This window comes from Oncorhynchus mykiss, chromosome 22 (assembly GCF_013265735.2).
Source record: "Oncorhynchus mykiss isolate Arlee chromosome 22, USDA_OmykA_1.1, whole genome shotgun sequence".
NCBI lineage: Eukaryota > Metazoa > Chordata > Actinopteri > Salmoniformes > Salmonidae > Oncorhynchus > Oncorhynchus mykiss.
In genome coordinates, this window is record NC_048586.1 from 7,935,001 (window position 1) to 7,955,750 (window position 20,750).

Sequence of the window (20,750 nt, forward strand, 5' to 3'; positions counted from 1 at the left end):
TCTAGTGGTAGTAGGAAATGTCAGGTCAGATGTGTGTGGATTCCAGTGATAGTAGGAAATGTCAGGTCAGATGTGTGTGGATTCCAGTGATAGTAGGAAATGTCAGGTCAGATGTGTGTGGATTCCAGTGATAGTAGGAAATGTCAGGTCAGATGTGTGTGGATTCCAGTGATAGTAGGAAATGTCAGGTCAGATGTGTGTGGATTCCAGTGATAGTAGGAAATGTCAGGTCAGATGTGTGTGGATTCCAGTGTTAGTAGGAAATGTTAGGTCAGATGTGTTACGGTGCGTGAATGAGGACCCAAAAGCGAATTAACTTAAACAGAGCTTCTTTAATTACCAAACATAGGTAGGCTCAGACGGACCGGCAGATTCCGACAGGACAAGACAAGGTTACAGCAAACATGACGACAGTCTGGTTCAGGCATGAAACACAACAAACAAGAATCCGACAAAGACAGGAGCAGAAACAGAGAGAGATATAGGGACCTAATCAGAGGGAAAAAGGGAACAGGTGGGAAAAGGGGTGACGAGGTGGTTAGGAGGAGACAAGGCACAGCTGGGGGAAAGAGGGGGAGAAAAGGTAACCTAACAACGACCAGCAGAGGGAGACAGGGTGAAGGGAAAGGACAGAGACAAGACACAACATGACAGTACATGACAGTACCCCCCCACTCACCGAGCGCCTCCTGGCGCACTCGAGGAGGAAACCTGGCGGCAACGGAGGAAATCCTCGATCAGCGCACGGTCCAGCACGTCCCGAGAGGGAACCCAACTCCTCTCCTCAGGACCGTACCCCTCCCAATCTACGAGGTACTGGTGACCACGGCCCCGAGGACGCATGTCCAAAATTCTACGGACCCTGTAGATGGGTGCGCCCTCGACAAGGATGGGGGGGGGGGGGGGGGAAGACGAGCGGGGGCGCGAAGGACGGGCTTGATGCAGGAGACATGGAAGACCGGGTGGACGCGACGAAGGTATCGCGGAAGAAGAAGTCGAACTGCGACAGGATTAATGACCCGAGAAATACGGAACGGACCAATGAACCGCGGGGTCAACTTGCGAGAAGCCGTCTTAAGGGGAAGGTTCTGAGTGGAGAGCCAAACTCTCTGACCACGACAATATCTAGGACTCTTAGTTCTACGCTTATTAGCAGCCCTCACAGTCTGCGTCCTATAACGGCAAAGTGCAGACCTGACCCTCTTCCAGGTGCGCTCGCAACGTTGGACAAAAGCCTGAGCGGAGGGGACGCTGGACTCGGCGAACTGAGATGAGAACAGCGGAGGCTGGTACCCGAGGCTACTCTGAAAGGGAGATAGCCCGGTCGCAGACGAAGGAAGCGAGTTGTGGGCGTATTCTGCCCAGGGGAGCTGTTCTGACCAAGACGCAGGGTTGCGAAAAGAAAGACTGCGTAAGATGTGACCAATAGTCTGATTGGCCCGTTCTGCTTGACCGTTAGACTGGGGGTGAAAGCCGGAAGAGAGACTGACGGAAGCCCCAATCAAACGGCAAAACTCCCTCCAAAATTGAGACGTGAATTGCGGACCTCTGTCCGAAACGACGTCTGACGGAAGGCCATGAATTCTGAAAACATTCTCGATGATGATTTGTGCCGTCTCTTTAGCAGAAGGAAGCTTAGCAAGGGGAATGAAATGAGCCGCCTTAGAGAACCTATCGACAACCGTAAGAATAACAGTCTTCCCCGCTGACGAAGGCAGTCCGGTGACAAAATCTAAGGCGATGTGAGACCACGGTCGAGAGGGAATAGGAAGCGGCCTGAGACGGCCGGCAGGAGGAGAGTTACCGGACTTAGTCTGCGCGCAGACCGAACAAGCAGCCACGAAACGACGCGTGTCATGCTCCCGGGTGGGCCACCAAAAACGCTGGCGAATGGAAGCAAGCGTACCCCGAACGCCAGGGTGGCCGGCTAACTTGGCAGAGTGAGCCCACTGAAGAACGGCCAGACGAGTAGGAACGGGAACGAAAAGAAGGTTCCTAGGACAAGCGCGCGGCGACGGAGTGTGAGTGAGCGCTTGCTTTACCTGCCTCTCAATTCCCCAGACAGTCAACCCGACAACACGCCCCTGAGGGAGAATCCCCTCGGGGTCAGTGGAGGCTACTGAAGAACTGAAGAGACGAGACAAAGCATCAGGCTTGGTGTTCTTAGAGCCCGGACGATAAGAAATCACGAACTCGAAACGAGCGAAAAACAGCGCCCAACGCGCCTGACGCGCATTAAGTCGTTTGGCAGAACGGATGTACTCAAGGTTCCTATGGTCAGTCCAAACGACAAAAGGAACGGTCGCCCCCTCCAACCACTGTCGCCATTCGCCTAGGGCTAACCGGATGGCGAGCAGTTCGCGGTTACCCACATCATAGTTACGTTCCGACGGCGACAGGCGATGAGAAAAATACGCGCATGGGTGGACCTTGTCGTCAGAGAGGGAGCGCTGAGAAAGAATGGCTCCCACGCCCACCTCTGACGCGTCAACCTCGACAACGAACTGTCTAGAGACGTCAGGTGTAACAAGGATAGGAGCGGATGTAAAACGATTCTTGAGGAGATCAAAAGCTCCCTGGGCGGAAACAGACCACTTAAAGCACGTCTTGACAGAAGTAAGGGCTGTGAGAGGAGCTGCCACCTGACCGAAATTACGGATGAAACGACGATAGAAGTTCGCGAAGCCGAGAAAGCGCTGCAGCTCGACGCGTGACTTAGGGACGGGCCAATCAATGACAGCTTGGACCTTAGCGGGATCCATCTTAATGCCTTCAGCGGAAATAACAGAACCGAGAAATGTGACGGAGGAGGCATGAAAAGTGCACTTCTCAGCCTTCACAAAAAGACAATTCTCTAAAAGGCGCTGGAGGACACGTCGAACGTGCTGAACATGAATCTGGAGTGACGGTGAAAAAATCAGGATATCGTCAAGGTAAACGAAAACAAAGATGTTCAGCATGTCTCTCAGGACATCATTGACTAATGCCTGAAAGACAGCTGGAGCGTTAGCGGGGCCGAAAGGAAGAACCCGGTATTCAAAGTGCCCTAACGGAGTGTTAAACGCCGTCTTCCACTCGTCCCCCTCCCTGGTAAGCGTTACGAAGGTCCAACTTAGTGAAAAACCTGGCTCCCTGCAGGATCTCGAAGGCTGAAGACATAAGAGGAAGCGGATAACGATTCTTCACTGTTATGTCATTCAGCCCTCGATAATCTATGCAGGGGCGCAGAGACCCGTCCTTCTTCTTGACAAAAAAAAACCCCGCTCCGGCGGGAGAGGAGGAGGGGACTATGGTACCGGCGTCAAGAGCTACAGACAAATAATCTTCGAGAGCCTTACGTTCGGGAGCCGACAGAGAGTATAGTCTACCCCGGGGGGGGGTGGTTCCCGGAAGGAGATCAATACTACAATCATACGACCGGTGTGGAGGAAGAGAGGTGGCCCTGGACCGACTGAACACCGTGCGCAGATCGTGATATTCCTCCGGCACCCCTGTCAAATCACCAGGCTCCTCCTGTGAAGAAGAGACAGAGGAAACAGGAGGGATAGCAGACATTAAACATTTCACATGACAAGAGACGTTCCAGGAGAGGATAGAATTACTAGACCAATTAATGGAAGGATTATGACAAACTAGCCAGGGATGGCCCAAAACAACAGGTGTAAAAGGTGAACGAAAAATTAAAAAAGAAATGGTTTCACTATGATTACCAGAAACAGTGAGGGTTAAAGGTAGCGTCTCACGCTGAATCCTGGGGAGAGGACTACCATCCAGGGCGAACAAGGCCGTGGGCTCCTTTAACTGTCTGAGAGGAATGTCATGTTCCCGAGCCCAGGTCTCGTCCATAAAACAGCCCTCCGCCCCAGAGTCTATTAAGGCACTGCAGGAAGCTGACGAACCGGTCCAGCGTAGATGGACCGACAAGGTAGTGCAGGATCTTGAAGGAGAGACAGGAGTAGTAGCGCTCACCAGTAGCCCTCCGCTTACTGACGAGCTCTGGCCTTTTACTGGACATGAAGTGACAAAATGACCAGCGGAACCGCAATAGAGACAGAGGCGGTTGGTGATTCTCCGTTCCCTCTCCTTAGTCGAGATGCGGATACCTCCCAGCTGCATGGGCTCAGCACCCGAGCCGGCAGAGGAAAATGGTAGTGATGTGGAGAGGGGGGCAACGGAGAACGCGAGCTCCTTTCCACGAGCTCGGTGACGAAGATCAACCCGTCGCTCAATGCGAATAGCGAGTTCAATCAAGGAATCCACGCTGGAAGGAACCTCCCGGGAGAGAATCTCATCCTTTACCTCTGCGCGGAGACCCTCCAGAAAACGAGCGAGCAAAGCCGGCTCGTTCCAGCCACTGGAGGCAGCAAGAGTGCGAAACTCAATAGAGTAGTCTGTTATGGATCGATTACCTTGACATAGGGAAGACAGGGCCCTGGAAGCCTCCTCCCCAAAAACAGATCGATCAAAAACCCGCATCATCTCCTCCTTAAAGTCCTGATACTGGTTAGTACACTCAGCCCTTGCCTCCCAGATTGCCGTGCCCCACTCACGAGCCCGTCCAATAAGGAGAGATATGACGTAGGCGACACGAGCAGTGCTCCTGGAGTAAGTGTTGGGCTGGAGAGAAAACACAATATCACACTGGGTGAGGAACGAGCGGCATTCAGTGGGCTCCCCAGAGTAACACGGCGGGTTATTGATTCTGGGCTCCGGAGATTCGAAAGCCCTGGAAGTGGCCGGTGGATCGAGGCGGAGATGGTGAACCTGTTCTGTGAGGTTGGAGACTTGGGTGGCCAGGGTCTCAACGGCATGTCGAGCAGCAGACACTTCCTGCTCGTGTCTGCCTAGCATCGCTCCCTGGATCTCGACGGCTGAGTGGAGAGGATCCGAAGTCGCTGGGTCCATTCTTGGTCGGATTCTTCTGTTACGGTGCGTGAATGAGGACCCAAAAGCGAATTAACTTAAACAGAGCTTCTTTAATTACCAAACATAGGTAGGCTCAGACGGACCGGCAGATTCCGACAGGACAAGACAAGGTTACAGCAAACATGACGACAGTCTGGTTCAGGCATGAAACACAACAAACAAGAATCCGACAAAGACAGGAGCAGAAACAGAGAGAGATATAGGGACCTAATCAGAGGGAAAAAGGGAACAGGTGGGAAAAGGGGTGACGAGGTGGTTAGGAGGAGACAAGGCACAGCTGGGGGAAAGAGGGGGAGAAAAGGTAACCTAACAACGACCAGCAGAGGGAGACAGGGTGAAGGGAAAGGACAGAGACAAGACACAACATGACAGTACATGACAAGATGTGTGTGGATTCCAGTGATAGTAGGAAATGTCTGGTCAGATGTGTGTGGATTCCAGTGATAGTAGGAAATGTCAGGTCAGATGTGTGTGGATTCCAGTGTTAGTAGGAAATGTCAGGTCAGATGTGTGTGGATTCTAGTGATAGTAGGAAATGTCAGGTCAGATGTGTGTGGATTCCAGTGATAGTAGGAAATGTCAGGTCAGATGTGTGTGGATTCCAGTGATAGTAGGACATGTCAGGTCAGATGTGTGTGGATTCCAGTGTTAGTAGGAAATGTCAGGTCAGATGTGTGTGGATTCCAGTGATAGTAGGAAATGTCAGGTCAGATGTGTGTGGATTCCAGTGATAGTAGGAAATGTCAGGTCAGATGTGTGTGGATTCCAGTGATAGTAGGAAATGTCAGGTCAGATGTGTGTGGATTCCAGTGATAGTAGGAAATGTCAGGTCAGATGTGTGTGGATTCCAGTGATAGTAGGAAATGTCAGGTCAGATGTGTGTGGATTCCAGTGATAGTAGGAAATGTCAGGTCAGATGTGTGTGGATTCCAGTGATAGTAGGAAATGTCAGGTCAGATGTGTGTGGATTCCAGTGTTAGTAGGAAATGTCAGGTCAGATGTGTGTGGATTCCAGTGATAGTAGGAAATGTCAGGTCAGATGTGTGTGGATTCCAGTGATAGTAGGAAATGTCAGGTCAGATGTGTGTGGATTCCAGTGTTAGTAGGAAATGTTAGGTCAGATGTGTGTGGATTCCAGTGATAGTAGGAAATGTCTGGTCAGATGTGTGTGGATTCCAGTGATAGTAGGAAATGTCAGGTCAGATGTGTGTGGATTCCAGTGTTAGTAGGAAATGTCAGGTCAGATGTGTGTGGATTCTAGTGATAGTAGGAAATGTCAGGTCAGATGTGTGTGGATTCCAGTGATAGTAGGAAATGTCAGGTCAGATGTGTGTGGATTCCAGTGTTAGTAGGAAATGTCAGGTCAGATGTGTGTGGATTCTAGTGATAGTAGGAAATGTCAGGTCAGATGTGTGTGGATTCCAGTGATAGTAGGAAATGTCAGGTCAGATGTGTGTGGATTCCAGTGATAGTAGGAAATGTCAGGTCAGATGTGTGTGGATTCCAGTGATAGTAGGAAATGTCAGGTCAGATGTGTGTGGATTCCAGTGTTAGTAGGAAATGTCAGGTCAGATGTGTATGGATTCCAGTGATAGTAGGAAATGTCAGGTCAGATGTGTGTGGATTCCAGTGATAGTAGGAAATGTCAGGTCAGATGTGTGTGGATTCCAGTGTTAGTAGGAAATGTCAGGTCAGATGTGTGTGGATTCCAGTGATAGTAGGAAATGTCAGGTCAGATGTGTGTGGATTCCAGTGATAGTAGGAAATGTCAGGTCAGATGTGTGTGGATTCCAGTGATAGTAGGAAATGTCAGGTCAGATGTGTGTGGATTCCAGTGTTAGTAGGAAATGTCAGGTCAGATGTGTGTGGATTCCAGTGATAGTAGGAAATGTCAGGTCAGATGTGTGTGGATTCCAGTGATAGTAGGAAATGTCAGGTCAGATGTGTGTGGATTCCAGTGATAGTAGGAAATGAAGGTGGGTTGAAGAAGTAGTCCATTTAAAGGGCACTGTTCAAAGTTTGAGCTTCTTAGACTATGGTTGAACGAGTGGCTGTTTTTACAGTGTTTTCTCAGTGTACTCTACATTTACAGTGTAGTTTTAACTGTGGTGGTAAGAGTGAAGCCGGGACTGGGAGTGAGTGATGTGTGTTGGTAGTGTTTGTTCTATGGGTTGTGTGTTTTGGAATAGTCCAATGTGTGTCCTGGTTTTCAAGGAATCTATCGTTTACTCATCAAATCGAATCCAATTTTATTAGTCACTTGCGCCGAAAACAACCTTACAGTGAAATGCTTCCTTACAACCCCCTAACCAACAGTGCAGTTTCAAAAAATACAGATAAGAATAAGAGTAACAAGTAATTATAGAGCAGCAGTAAAAAAATAACATTATATACAGGGTGGTGCCAGTACAGAGTCAAAATAACAATATATACAGCATCACTACTCTGGACGGTTCTGACTTAGAACCTGTGGACAACTCCAAATACCTAGATGTCTGGTTAGACTGTAAACTCTCCTTCCAGACTCACATTAAACATCTCCAATCCAAAATTAAATCTAGAATCGGCTTCCTATTTCACAAAGCATCCTTCACTCATGCTGCCAAACATACCCTCGTAAAACTGACCATCCTACCGATCCTCGACTTCGGTGATGTCATTTACAAAATAGCCTCCAACACTCTACTCAACAAATTGAATGCAGTCTATCACAGTGTCATCCGTTTTGTCACCAAAGCCATATACTACCCACCATTGCGACCTGTACGGTTTAGTTGGCTGGCCCTCGCTTCATACTCGCCGCCAAACCCACTGGCTCCAGGTCATCTATAATACTCTGCTAGGTAAAGCCCTGCCTTATCTCAGCTCACTGGTCACCATAGCAGCACCCTCACAGATCACTGCACCTGTACATAGCCCATCTGTAAATAGCCCATCCAACTACCTCATCCCCATACTGTATTTATTTATTTATCTTGCTCCTTTGCACCCCAGTATCTCTACCTGCACATTCATCTTCTACACATCTACCATCCCAGTGTTTAAATGCTATATTGTAAGTACTTCTCCACCATGGTCTATTTATTGCCTTTACCTCCCTTATCTTACCTCATTTGCACACACTGTATATATATTTTTTCTACTGTATTATTGACTGTATGTTTGTTTATTCCATGTGTAACTCTGTGTTGTTGTATGTGTTGAACTGCTTTGCTTTATCTTGACCAGGTCGCAGTTGTAAATGAGAACCTACCTGGTTAAATACCTGGTATTGTTGTTTTTGGCTTAACCCCAAGACCAGGCTATCTGTTTTGATTGAATATAGTCCAAGCACTTTCTGCGAGTTAATTATAGTGCCAATTACTGTTTAAAACCAATGTGGATGTATAAAAGTCAACCTGTATCACATGATCCCTCTCCTTTGTTGAGCCTACCTGACTGTTTCTCCCCTCATCCCTCTCTCCTTAAATCTGTCATCCGTCTCCATCCTCTCATCTCCCTCTCTCTGTTTTCTCAGATATATCACCCCTCCACCACTCAGTGGCAGCTGGATAAGTGGCTGAAAAAAGTCCCCAAAAAATCCTCTTCCTGCGACCAGGATCCCAGCAATCACGACCACGCCCAGAGAGCTACAGAGCACCGGTCGCTCTCCCCAGACCCCCACAGAGCTCCATCTCCATCCAGACCCTGGGGGATCAGAGAGGACTACAGCCCCAGCCAGAGCCCTGTTCCCAGCCCGCGCTTTAACTACAGCCCCAGGCATAGCCCTCGGCCTAGCCCTGGCTACAGCCCCTGCCCCAGCCCCAGCCCCAGCCCCTGTTCCAGTCCTTGTCCTAGCCCCACCCCAAGACACAGCCCCATCCCTAGCCCGGTCCTCAGTGTCTGTCCAAGCCCCTTCCCAAGCCCCAGAGCCACCTGCAGCCTTAGTTCCATTCCCCAGCACCCCCCTAGGAGTCCTAGTCCTAGCCTTACTCATTCTAGCCCCCGCCGCTATCCTCAGGTTCGGAGTCCCCATCAGGAAAGCCACAGGCCTCCCACGTGGCCTAGCCTAACAACCAGCCCGAGCCATAGACCCAAAATCAGGCCCTGGACTGCCCCTGTACCCAGCACTGAGCCCAAGAGCAAGCCAAGACACAGTCCATATCCTCAGCCTCCGCCTCAGCACAGCTCCAGGCCTAAATCCACACAGACCCAGCCTGTTCCCACTCCCAAGACCACAGCCAAGGCAGCCCCTGCACTGACCACTGAGCTGAGCCACAGGCACAAACACAGACCCAGGCCTAGTCCCAACTCGAGTCCCAAGCTTCATTCTCAGCCTAGCTTGAAACACGCACGCACTCTAGACCCCAAAAGCCAACACCTATCAACCTCTGGACAAAGGCCTAAGGAGAGTAGCAGACACAGCCATAATTCCAACTCCAACCCCAGACCCAGTAATGGGCCTAGTTTGACAACCAGACTCAGGACCAGTCTCAGCCCCACACCCAGGGCCAAGACCTTACCCACCACAGACCCTAGCAGAGAGACCAGCAGCAGAGTTGGTCACTGTTCCAAATCCAGCCCAAAGCCACATTCTCTGCCTAACTCCAAAGCTAGTTCTGAGCCTCGCGCTAAATTCAGCCCCAGCCCTAGACCCAAAGTCAAGTCCTGGGCCCCTGCTCCCCACTCAAAGCTTCCACAGAGGAAGCCCCAATCCAGGGAGAGAGAACAGGAGGTGGACAACCGGAGAGAGACCCATGCACCAAAGAGGAAGGTAGACAGGCAGACAGAGGGAAAGGGGGAACATGAGGTAGAGAGACAGACAGAAAAACAAGGAGAGAGTCAGGGGAAGAAACAGAAGGAAAGAAAGGGGGAGAGACAGGGAGAGAGAAGACTGGCGGAGGAGCAGTTGCTTAGACGCCCCTGGGTCCAGAGCTCAGAGGAGGAAGAGGAAGTAGAGGAGAGAAAGAGGAGAAGGGAGGAAAGAGAGAAGGAGAAGTACAAGAGGAGGAGGAAGGAGCAGCAGCAGAGTGGTGAATGGCAGGCGGTCCAGCCCAAGCAGAGACCTCACACCAACAGCGAGCGCCGTCACCATCCCATCGACCCACAACGCCACGGGACCAAGAAAAAGAGGAGGAGGAAGAGTGAGGAGGAAGAGAGACAGTCTCAGCCGGACCCTTCCCCTCCACCATCACCCTCCTCCCCCACTCCTGTTGTCCCACCCACGGACTCCTCCGCCTCTTCAGAGTCCGACTCGGAGCCCGATCTGCCTCCCAACGTCACCAAAGTCCCGGCCGACTCCACATCAAGCCAGCGTCCCATCCCCAGGAGAGGGTACCAGGGCCCGGGGAGGCCCGCGGATAGCAGGCCCAGAGTGCTCTACCCCAGGCGCACCACCGCATCCAACCCAGGCCAGGGGCACCAAATCCAGGGAAAGCAGAAACTCTACACCCTGGTCCCGTTTGGACGTCGTGAGCTGGCCGCAGCCTCTCATCGAGGCCTGAGAAACTTGGTGGTGCAGATAGACCTCTCCCTGCTCAACAGAGTGCCTGATACTACGACAGGCACCCCAGCCTCTCACAAACACTCTTCCTCCTCCTCCTCTGCCTCTTCCAGGCAGAAAGAAGCCATGAGACACCTGTGCATCCCCGAGACAGAGAGAGGAGACAGCAAGAGAAAACGCAAGGTAACACACACACTCTTTTGTTTCTCTATAGACCTCCAGGGTAAACAAGATAGTTGCACTGTAGCTAGTGTACCATGGAATACTTTTGTCATCCTTTACTGAGACCTGAAGTCCCTGTTACTTCACAGCTACAACAGCCTGGTGTCCGTGGTTCTGCCATAATATGCGTGTTTCCTCCCAGTCAGAGAATGGAATCCAGCACCACAGAGAGAGTAAGAGGAGCAACTCCCAGACCAACGGCCCCTCTGCCCACACAGAGTCTACAACGCACAGACGTCTAGACCCTCACTCAGACACCAGACACAACGGGTGAGACTGGAACACACACACTCTCATACACACTCTCATTGACACTTATACACACAAACACAAACACACACACACACAAACACACACACACAAACACACATATATACACTGAGTGGATAAAAGATTAAGGACACTTGCTCTTTCCATGAGATAGACTGACCAGGTGAATCCAGGTGAAAGCGACAGTATATATACACACGCTGATACATACAGTGCCTTGCGAAAGTATTCGGCCCCCTTGAACTTTGCGACCTTTTGCCACATTTCAGGCTTCAAACATAAAGATATAAAACTGTATTTTTTTGTGAAGAATCAACAACAAGTGGGACACAATCATGAAGTGGAACGACATTTATTGGATATTTCAAACTTTTTTAACAAATCCAAAACTGAAAAATTGGGCGTGCAAAATTATTCAGCCCCCTTAAGTTAATCCTTTGTAGCGCCACCTTTTGCTGCGATTACAGCTGTAAGTCGCTTGGGGTATGTCTCTTTCAGTTTTGCACATCAAGAGACTGAAATTGTTTCCCATTCCTCCTTGCAAAACAGCTCGAGCTCAGTGAGGTTGGATGGAGAGCATTTGTGAACAGCAGTTTTCAGTTCTTTCCACAGATTCTCGATTGGATTCAGGTCTGGACTTTGACTTGGCCATTCTAACACCTGGATATGTTTATTATTGAACCATTCCATTGTAGATTTTGCTTTATGTTTTGGATCATTGTCTTGTTGGAAGACAAATCTCCGTCCCAGTCTCAGGTCTTTTGCAGACTCCATCAGGTTTTCTTCCAGAATGGTCCTGTATTTGGCTCCATCCATCTTCCCATCAATTTGAACCATCTTCCCTGTCCCTGCTGAAGAAAAGCAGGCCCAAACCATGATGCTGCCACCACCATGTTTGACAGTGGTGATGGTGTGTTCAGGGTGATGAGCTCTGTTGCTTTTACGCCAAACATAACGTTTTGCATTGTTGCTGACCAGAGCACCTTCTTCCACATGTTTGGTGTGTCTCCCAGGTGGCTTGTGGCAAACTTTAAACAACACTTTTTATGGATATCTTTAAGAAATGGCTTTCTTCTTGCCACTCTTCCATAAAGGCCAGATTTGTGCAATATACGACTGATTGTTGTCCTATGGACAGAGTCTCCCACCTCAGCTGTAGATCTCTGCAGTTCATCCTGAGTGATCATGGGCCTCTTGGCTGCATCTCTGATCAGTCTTCTCCTTGTATGAGCTGAAAGTTTAGAGGGGCGGCCAGGTCTTGATAGATTTGCAGTGGTCTGATACTCCTTCCATTTCAATATTATCGCTTGCACAGTGCTCCTTGGGATGTTTAAAGCTTGGGAAATCTTTTTGTATCCAAATCCGGCTTTAAACTTCTTCACAACAGTATCTCGGTCCTGCCTGGTGTGTTCCTTGTTCTTCATGATGCTCTCTGCGCTTTTAACGGACCTCTGAGACTATCACAGTGCAGGTGCATTTATACGGAGACTTGATTACACACAGGTGGATTGTATTTATCATCATTAGTCATTTAGGTCAACATTGGATCATTCAGAGATCCTCACTGAACTTCTAGAGAGAGTTTGCTGCACTGAAAGTAAAGGGGCTGAATAATTTTGCACGCCCAATTTTTCAGTTTTTGATTTGTTAAAAGTTTGAAATATCCAATAAATGTCGTTCCACTTCATGATTGTGTCCCACTTGTTGTTGATTCTTCACAAAAAAATACAGTTTTATATCTTTATGTTTGAAGCCTGAAATGTGGCAAAAGGTCGCAAAGTTCAAGGGGGCCGAATACTTTCGCAAGGCACTGTACATAAACACTGTAAGAAGTACTGACTGTGTATTTCCGGGGGTTGTATGTGGGAGCAGGTTCTTGGAGGACTATCTGGACAGTACCCCTCTCTCTGACACCCTCGACCCCACCAAGCCCCCCATCAAAACACAGAACTCAGAGCCTAAGATGGAGGTTGAGTGTTGTGTTGGGGTGTCAGGGCAGCCTCGGCCCGAGTGTGAACCATGGGGACCTCCTTTACAACGGGCAGGGGGACAGAGAGGAACCGTGACCAACCATGAACCGTGAGTGCCTGACTGAAAAATAAGGCCAATGTCAGTCTTAATGACCACATTCTACAGCCCAACCTAGACCGTCAGAAGCAGTCAGTAGCTACCACATAATAATATATTTGTCTGCTCTTTCCTATTGACTTCCTCCCCCTTTCCATCCCTCTGTAGCCCACATCATGCTGAGTACTACATGCATGAAGCCAAGAGGATGAAGCACCGTGCAGATGCCATGGTGAGACTGGTTCAGGACTGGGTTAGGACCGGAAGGACTGTTCTAACACTGAGTTAGGGATGTTAAAAATCGCTCCGCCATTTTCTGGTTGCTAAAACTCTGATAGTTCGCCTAATTTCAGATTATGTGACAAAATAAAGTAGTATAGTGTAGAGAATCATTGTACCATCTAAACCACTGTGAATAGAAATGTTTCATAAGCAAAAATATAGTTGTTTCAGCTGTTTGAAGCTGGTGTAATAAAACCGAAAGAGAAAGAAGCAAAAACAAAACTTAAGACCAGGAAGTATAGAAATAGCGCACATAGAACAGATCTACCTCTTCTTAGACTTGCTTTCAATGAGAATGATAGATCTATAACTAACTTTTCTATGTGAATTTGGTCGGTTTGACCACAAAGTTACACATTGCCACTTTAAGACTGTTTCAAAGACATCAGTAACATTTTTAAGATAAATTGGCTAAAATGATAAGGACCCTTTTACAGGATTAAGTGGCTAGTGAGCTCTTCCAACTTCATTCATTTCCTATCTCTCTTACCCAGTATCTCTCACTCTCTGTCTCAGGTGGATAAGCTGGGGAAGGCAGTGAACTATGTGGATGCTGCTCTCTCCTTCATGGAGTGTGGAAAAGCTATGGAGGAGGGACCACTGGAGGCCAAGTCTCCCTATACCATGTACGCAGAGACAGTAGAGCTTATCAGGTGAGACAAACACACACTCACACGCACACACAAACACAGACACAGACAGACACACACACACTGTAACAGTGATCCTCTGTGGTTGTCAGGTACGCCATGAAGCTGAAGAACCACTCTGGCCCAGGGGCTAGACAGGAAGACCAACAGTTGGCCGTACTGTGGTATGTCACTAGCAACGATTGTCCAAATTGTTGAAAGGTCAAAAATAAAGTTCTGATCAATGTAAGAGCTGCATAATGGGGTAAGATAGTCAACGCGTTTTGAATTTTAAAAACCCAAGAAACATTGACTGAACCTTTGTTTAATGAGATCCATAAAATCTATGGAATCCAGACAGTTTAGGTGGCAATTTCAATTTAATGTTAAATATCAAATGTTTTCTTCTTTGAAACAACCATGCCAACATTTTTTAAAACCATATATGGCCAATTTATGCATTTTGTGATTACATTGATGGAGTAAACTTCTGGAAATACCAACTAATTTGGGCATAATTAAAAAGAATAGCATAAAATTAGGCCTACTCTCTATACAATCAGCATATTTCTATGGTAGGCCTACCAAGCCCTCACAATCTCCCAGCTTTCACCATGGTTTTCATTCATAATCATGATTGTTTTTGTCAAATCCTCATGCATATTCAACATTAGATGGAGACTGTGTTTGAGAAAAGGATAGTCACCTAACCTAAATGCCCTGCTCTAGAATTTTCAAGCACAGAAATAGTTGATGTTGGTTGTTCATTTTTGGGAGCTGCTTCCTTTGTGGCTGAGTTAGGCTACTTTGTAAACATTAAATCTCAACTTTTTCAAACTCTACAAAAATTAACACCCACATGTGCAACAATCCCTTTCTTGTCTTTCTTGTGATATAAATATTGTTTGTGCTTTTAATCCCTGTCAAATCAAATCAAATATTAAACAACAGGTGTACACTAACAGGGAAACGCTTACATACCTTCCCAACAATGTAGAGAGAAAGAAAATAGAGAAATAATAAAAAAGTTAAGCACAATAATAACATTTATAATAAATACATCGTGAGTAACGGTAACTTGGCAATATACAGGGGGTACCAATACTGAGTTGATGTGCAGGTGTACGAGGTAAATAAGGAACACATGTACATATAACTAGGAATAAAGTGACAGATAATAAACAGTAGAAGCAGCGTATGTGTCCCAAACGTTAGTGCAAAAAAGGGTCAATAGTCTGAGAAGCTATTTGGTTAACTATTTAACTAACTATTTGGCAGTTTTATGGCTTGGAGTTAGATGCTGTTCAGGGTCCTGTTGGTTCCAGACTTGGTACATCGGTACTGCTTGCCGTGCGGTAGCAGAGCGAACAGTCTATGGCTGTAGTCTTTTAGGGCCTTCCTCTGACCCCACCTGATATAGATGTCCTGGATGACAGGGAACTCGGCCCCAGTGATGCCAAGCAGTTGCCATACAAGGCGGTGATGCAGCCAGTCAAGATGCTCTCAACGGTGCAGCTGTAGAACTTTTTGAGGATCTGAGGACCCATGCCAAATCTTTTCAGCCTCCTGAGGGGGAAGAGGCGTTGCCATGCCCTCTTCACCACTGTGTTGGTATGTTTGGACCCTTATCGATCCTTAGTGATGTGGACACCGAGGAATTTGAAGCTCTATACCCGCTCCACTACAGCTCCGTCGATGTGAATGGGGACTTACTTGGCCCTGCATTTCCTATAGTCCACAATCAGCTATTTTGTCTTGCTGACGTTGAAGGAGAGGATGTTGTCCTGGAATCACACTGCCATGTCTTGAACCTGCTCCCTGTAGGCTGTCTCATCGTTGTCTGTGATCAGGCATACCACTGTTGTGTCGTCTGAAAACTTAATGACGGTTTTGGAGTCGTGCGAGGCCACGCAGTCATGGGTGAACAGGGAGTATAGGAGGGGACTAAGTATGCACCCGTGAGGGGCCCCGTGTTGAGGGTCAGTGTGATGAATGTGTTGTTGCCTACCCTCACCACCTGGGGAGGCCCGTCAGGAGAGGGAGGTGTTCAGTTTCAGGAACCTTAGCTTAGTGATGAGCTTTGAGGGCACTATGGTGTTGAACGCTGAGCTGTAGTATATTAATAGCATTCTCACGTAGGTGTTCCTTTTGTCCAGGTGTGAAAGGGCAGTGTGGAGTGCAATAGAGATTGCATCATCTGTGGATCTGTTGTGGCGGTATGTGAATAGGAGTGGGTCCAGGGTGTTTGGGATGATGGTGTTGATGTGAGTCATGACCAGCCTTTCAAAGCACTTCATGGCTACAGACGTGAGTGCTACGGGGAGATAGTAATTTAGACAGGTTACCTAGGTGTTCTTGGGAACAGGGACTATGGTGGTCTGCTTGAACATGTAGGTATTACAGACTGGGTCAGGGAGAGGTTAAAAATATCAGTGAAGACACTTTCCAGCAGGTCAGCGCATGTTCTGAGTATAAGTCCTTTTAATCTGTCTGGCCCTGCGGCCTTGTGAATGTTAACCTGTTTAAACATCTTACTCACATTGGCTACGGAGAGCGTGATAACACAGTTGTCCTGAACAGCTGGTGCTCTCACACATGGTTCAGTGTTGCTTGCCTCAAAGTGAGCCTACAAGGCATTTAGCTCGTCTGGTGGGCTCGTGTCACTGGGCAGCTGGTGGCTGAGTTTCCCTTTGTAATCCGTGATAGTTTGCAAGCCTTGCCACATCCGACAACCATCAGAGCCGGTGTAGTAGGATTCGATAATAGTCCTGTATTGATGCTTTGCCTGTTTGATGGTTCGTCAGAGGGAGTCCAAGCGTCAGCGTTGAATAGATTCAGACAAAAAAACGACTATGTGCCATTGTTGACATTTTGAAGGGGTCTTGCTGGATTGAGCCAGCATAATGCACGTTTGCACAATCATAACATCAACAGGGAAATGCTTTTTGTACAAAAGGGAAATGCTTTTTTTTCCTGTTGTGCTATTGACTGTACGTTTGTTTATTCCATGTGTAACTCTGTGTTGTTTGTGTTGCACTGCTTTGCTTTATCTTGGCCAGGTCGCAGTTGTAAATGAGAACTTGTTCTCAACTAGCCTATCTGGTTAAATAAAGGTGAAATAAAAATACAAATAACATTTAAAAAACAAGCAAGAGTTAGAATGTGCTTTGCTTTTCTTTTTAAATAAATCGGTCCAGCAACTAATCGGTCCAGAAAATAATCACCTATAGGATGTGGATTATGTATTTATTTACTGGGCATTTCTCTCTCTCTCTCTGTGTGTGTGTGTGTGTTCCCTAGTTTCCGGTGCCTTGCTCTCCTATACTGGCAGATGTTTCGTCTAAAGAAGGATCACGCCCTGAAGTATTCCAAGGCTCTATTGGACTACTTTAAGGTACAGACCTCACCAGCAGCTATTTTAACTGCTGGATTTAGTGTGATGCAATTAAAAGCAGACATGTTAGATTAGATTGGTTAGATTGTAAATGTGTTTTATCTGTCATCACAGAGTTCTCCAAAAGTGCCTACTACTCCCCCAATCTGGAGCGACTCAGGAAAGTAAGAAAGACTCCCTCTCTGTCTCTCTTATCCCCTCTCCCCCTCGCTCTCTTTCTCCATCACTCCAATGTATTTGTGAACGTAGTACTATGTTGATTTGACTCTCCTTAGCGAAGTATCATTGTGTTTTTCTCATTGACAGGGGCACAGGGGGACCTCCCTCGTCCCTCTCCCCCAGCCCCTCAGCCCTCACCCTGGGCTCTCACACTGGCAGCTCCCCCTCCTCCCTCATCAGCATTCCCCAACGTATCCACCAGATGGCAGCAAACCACCTCAACATCACCAACAGTGTCCTCTACAGCTATGAGTACTGGGAGGTAGCAGATAGCCTTGCCAGAGACAACAAGGGTAAGAGAGGCTACCTCTTTATTAGCAAATGAATAACTGGATTGTGTTTTATTAGATGTGATCTAACCCCCCACTTTCTCTCTCTCTCTCTCTCTCTCGCTCTCTCTCTCTCTCTCTCTCTCTCTCTTTCCAGAGTTTTTTAACTACTTGAACACCCTGTCGGGGCCGTTGACTCTCCACAGTAGTATTGCTCATGCAGTCCAGTACACCAGACAGGCTCTACAGTGGATACGCATCAGTGCCAATGTGGGTTAGTGGAGGGAGGGACGAGACCATAGAGAATGATAGAGAAAGCATCCCTATATAGTTCCCATTATGGTGTCTGTGAGCGCACCGGCAGCGCCATCTCCATTTTTAAGTAGTCAATTTTATTCTTCACAATTGGCTGATCCCTCCTGATGAGCTGGTTGTACATGACTCCAACAGGAAGTTGACTGTCACCCAGTTGAGCGCATTAAAATGGTGGAAGCCCTAAATGCTGCTCCCATGCTAACATGGCCTTTTGGCTACTGGAGCCCTCTATCATTCTTTATGGGTGAGACCCAACAACCTGGCTTTTAAGGGAAGGAGGGAGAGAGGGACACAAGTGATTAGAAATTGACGATTGCCCCTGTATTCTACATTTTAAGGATTAGTACTTCAATTAATACTTCAATTCTCAGCATGTATCATAAATTATGGATTGGATGTATACACATTAGCGCCTTTCCTGGTGCTCAAAGTGCTTCACTTTGTAATGGGGGGAAGGTGTTGTTAATCCTACAAACAGGCAAAGGAACTGTTTTAGTATATCTTTACTCTTCCTCTTGGGATTCTCTGTGCAGATCTTTAAAGTTCCACATGGATTGAAGGCCTTCAAACTCGCTGCTTTACCAAACGTGCCACATATGTAATCACAAAACACACACAGAAACTGTCTAAAAAGGAAATGGAAGAGAAACATCATACAGTGCACCTGTGAGGACTTTGATTTCTCTACCGTACAAAAGGACAACAGACATATGACCTGGACTACATCTCCCATGGGCCTTACCAGGACTAATGGTTTCATTAGGGGAAAGGTGAAGTTGGGATTTTGAGTTTTATTTTGGACTGTCAGACCCCTCATCCTAAAATGTAGACCAAGTTACTGCTAGCTTCTCTGTATGACCACACTGTGAGATGGCTCTTTTAAGAACATTTAGAGATGCCTTTCATTTTTTTGATGTATTTTTATGTGCAATAGGTGTGTCAGATGATTTGTTTTTAACAAAAATACCAAAACAATGAGATTTGGTTTTGTTGCCAAGTGGATGGGCCAGCATTCATGTTCCTGTCTATGCAAAATGATTATTTATAATATGGTGTAATGTAATTATCAAAAGTTGCATACCGAATTGTATTTCATAAATGTCTTTTTGATATTGCAGTATGTATGCATCTCCATGTTTGTTGAAGCAAAGTTGGTATATGACCTCCTAAAGTCTAACAACAAGGATGTATCCCCAAATAGAACATGTTTAATGACACCTAGTAATCGCTCAGATATTTCCTAAATTCTATTAGTGTCCCCACTCAACTTTCAATATTTAGATGAAGGTGTGTGTCTGTGTGTGTGTGTGTATTCCAGTTAAATGTATTTGTGATCAGACTGTGCTTCTCTCCTTCATCTCTCCGTCTGACTGACTCCCTACCTACTGGGCACACACTGGTTGAATCAACATTGTTTCCATGTAATTTCTATGAAATGACTTTGAACCAACATGGAATAGATGTTGAATTGACGTTTGTGCCCAGTGGGTAGCCTCTTTTTCTTTCTGCTCCCTCCCTCTCCCCCATCTTTCTGTCTTTCTTTCTCTGAGTAGGTTGTCTGGTAGAGCTAGATCTTTTTTCGACATCACTTATTACCCTGATGCCCTTTGCACCAATAGGAAGACTGTTATGGCAAGCCTCAGCATCCGCTGTCTGGAACCATAGCAACAACTCGGAATAGCCAATGAGACTGGGGAGGATGTAGCCTAGCCTACATCTGTCCGCGTGACAGGTGCAACGCAATGAGACCCTGAGAGGGATTTTTTAAAAGCATCAGACAGTCTATATTTAGATTTGGCTACTGTAGATGAAACACGACAGTGGAACAAACCTGAAATATCACATGTGCTTTGACTTCATGCATCGGATTTCCCGGACTGCGCTTCTGTGGGGTTAACGGGTGTATAAATTAAAAAACGAATGGGCATTGCACCCGATGACGTGCGTGGGATCAAATTGCCATCCATTCAGTGAGATCACTGGAGCAGAGATTGTAATTGAACTTATTTTGAGATGTTTAGATGTTGCTGTTCACATCTGCATAATATTGGATATACTAAAATATTAGGGCCAATCATCATAGGCCGACTAATGTTCAGCGGCTGATAACATGTATTGCCACACGGTTACAACAGAGACTTTCGAGATAACGGTTTACCCATTATCAGTAGGCCTACACTGGACTGAACTGAAGTATCATAGCTCCACCGCGTTTCGGTATTCTCCGCATGTATGTCGCCCGTGCGTCATTTTGTGAAGTCTGTAGGCGTGCTGGAATAATAGCGCCATCTGCTGTCCGGTTAGGCTAGGGTTTCTGAGGACCCTGTCGCACTATCTGTCACACACTCGGCCTAGTCTACACGCAGCCCTATATTTGGACTCTGTGACTATAGTCCTCTTCTTGGCTGCCTGCATGGATTTTTTTTGCCCGAGAGCCATGGCTACCATATATTATATGCAGATTGTGTATTGCGTTTTTCCGTTTTCAAATCAAATTGTATTTGTCACATGCGCCGAATACAACAGGTGTAGGTAGACCTTACCGTGAAATGCTTACTTACAAAGCCCTTAACCGTTGTCCACTGTCATAACCAACAACGCAGTTCAGTAAATATAATTAATAAAATCTTAACTAAATAAATGAAAGTAAAAAATACAATAAAAAGTAACACAAT

The 20,750-nt window shown here is 47.1% G+C and overlaps 1 protein-coding gene across 2 annotated transcripts in view; it reads left to right on the forward strand.

The window, feature by feature from the left end:
• aff3 (AF4/FMR2 family, member 3) overlaps positions 1-19,489 on the forward strand; it is a 42,324-nt gene extending 22,835 nt beyond the window's left edge. Inside the window, exons 8-18 of one of the 2 annotated variants that reach the window (XM_036958599.1) lie at positions 8,444-10,591; positions 10,773-10,900; positions 12,773-12,979; positions 13,136-13,199; positions 13,766-13,902; positions 13,992-14,063; positions 17,179-17,272; positions 17,387-17,436; positions 17,579-17,784; positions 17,918-18,030; positions 18,609-19,489. In XM_036958599.1, the coding sequence (XP_036814494.1) occupies positions 8,444-10,591; positions 10,773-10,900; positions 12,773-12,979; positions 13,136-13,199; positions 13,766-13,902; positions 13,992-14,063; positions 17,179-17,272; positions 17,387-17,436; positions 17,579-17,784; positions 17,918-18,030; positions 18,609-18,677 (3,288 nt within the window). In that variant the 3' untranslated portion in view covers positions 18,678-19,489. The remainder of the gene's footprint in view (positions 1-8,443; positions 10,592-10,772; positions 10,901-12,772; positions 12,980-13,135; positions 13,200-13,765; positions 13,903-13,991; positions 14,064-17,178; positions 17,273-17,386; positions 17,437-17,578; positions 17,785-17,917; positions 18,031-18,608) is intronic. The other variant, XM_036958600.1, reaches the window with a different exon arrangement.
• Positions 19,490-20,750: the final 1,261 nt, after the last annotated feature.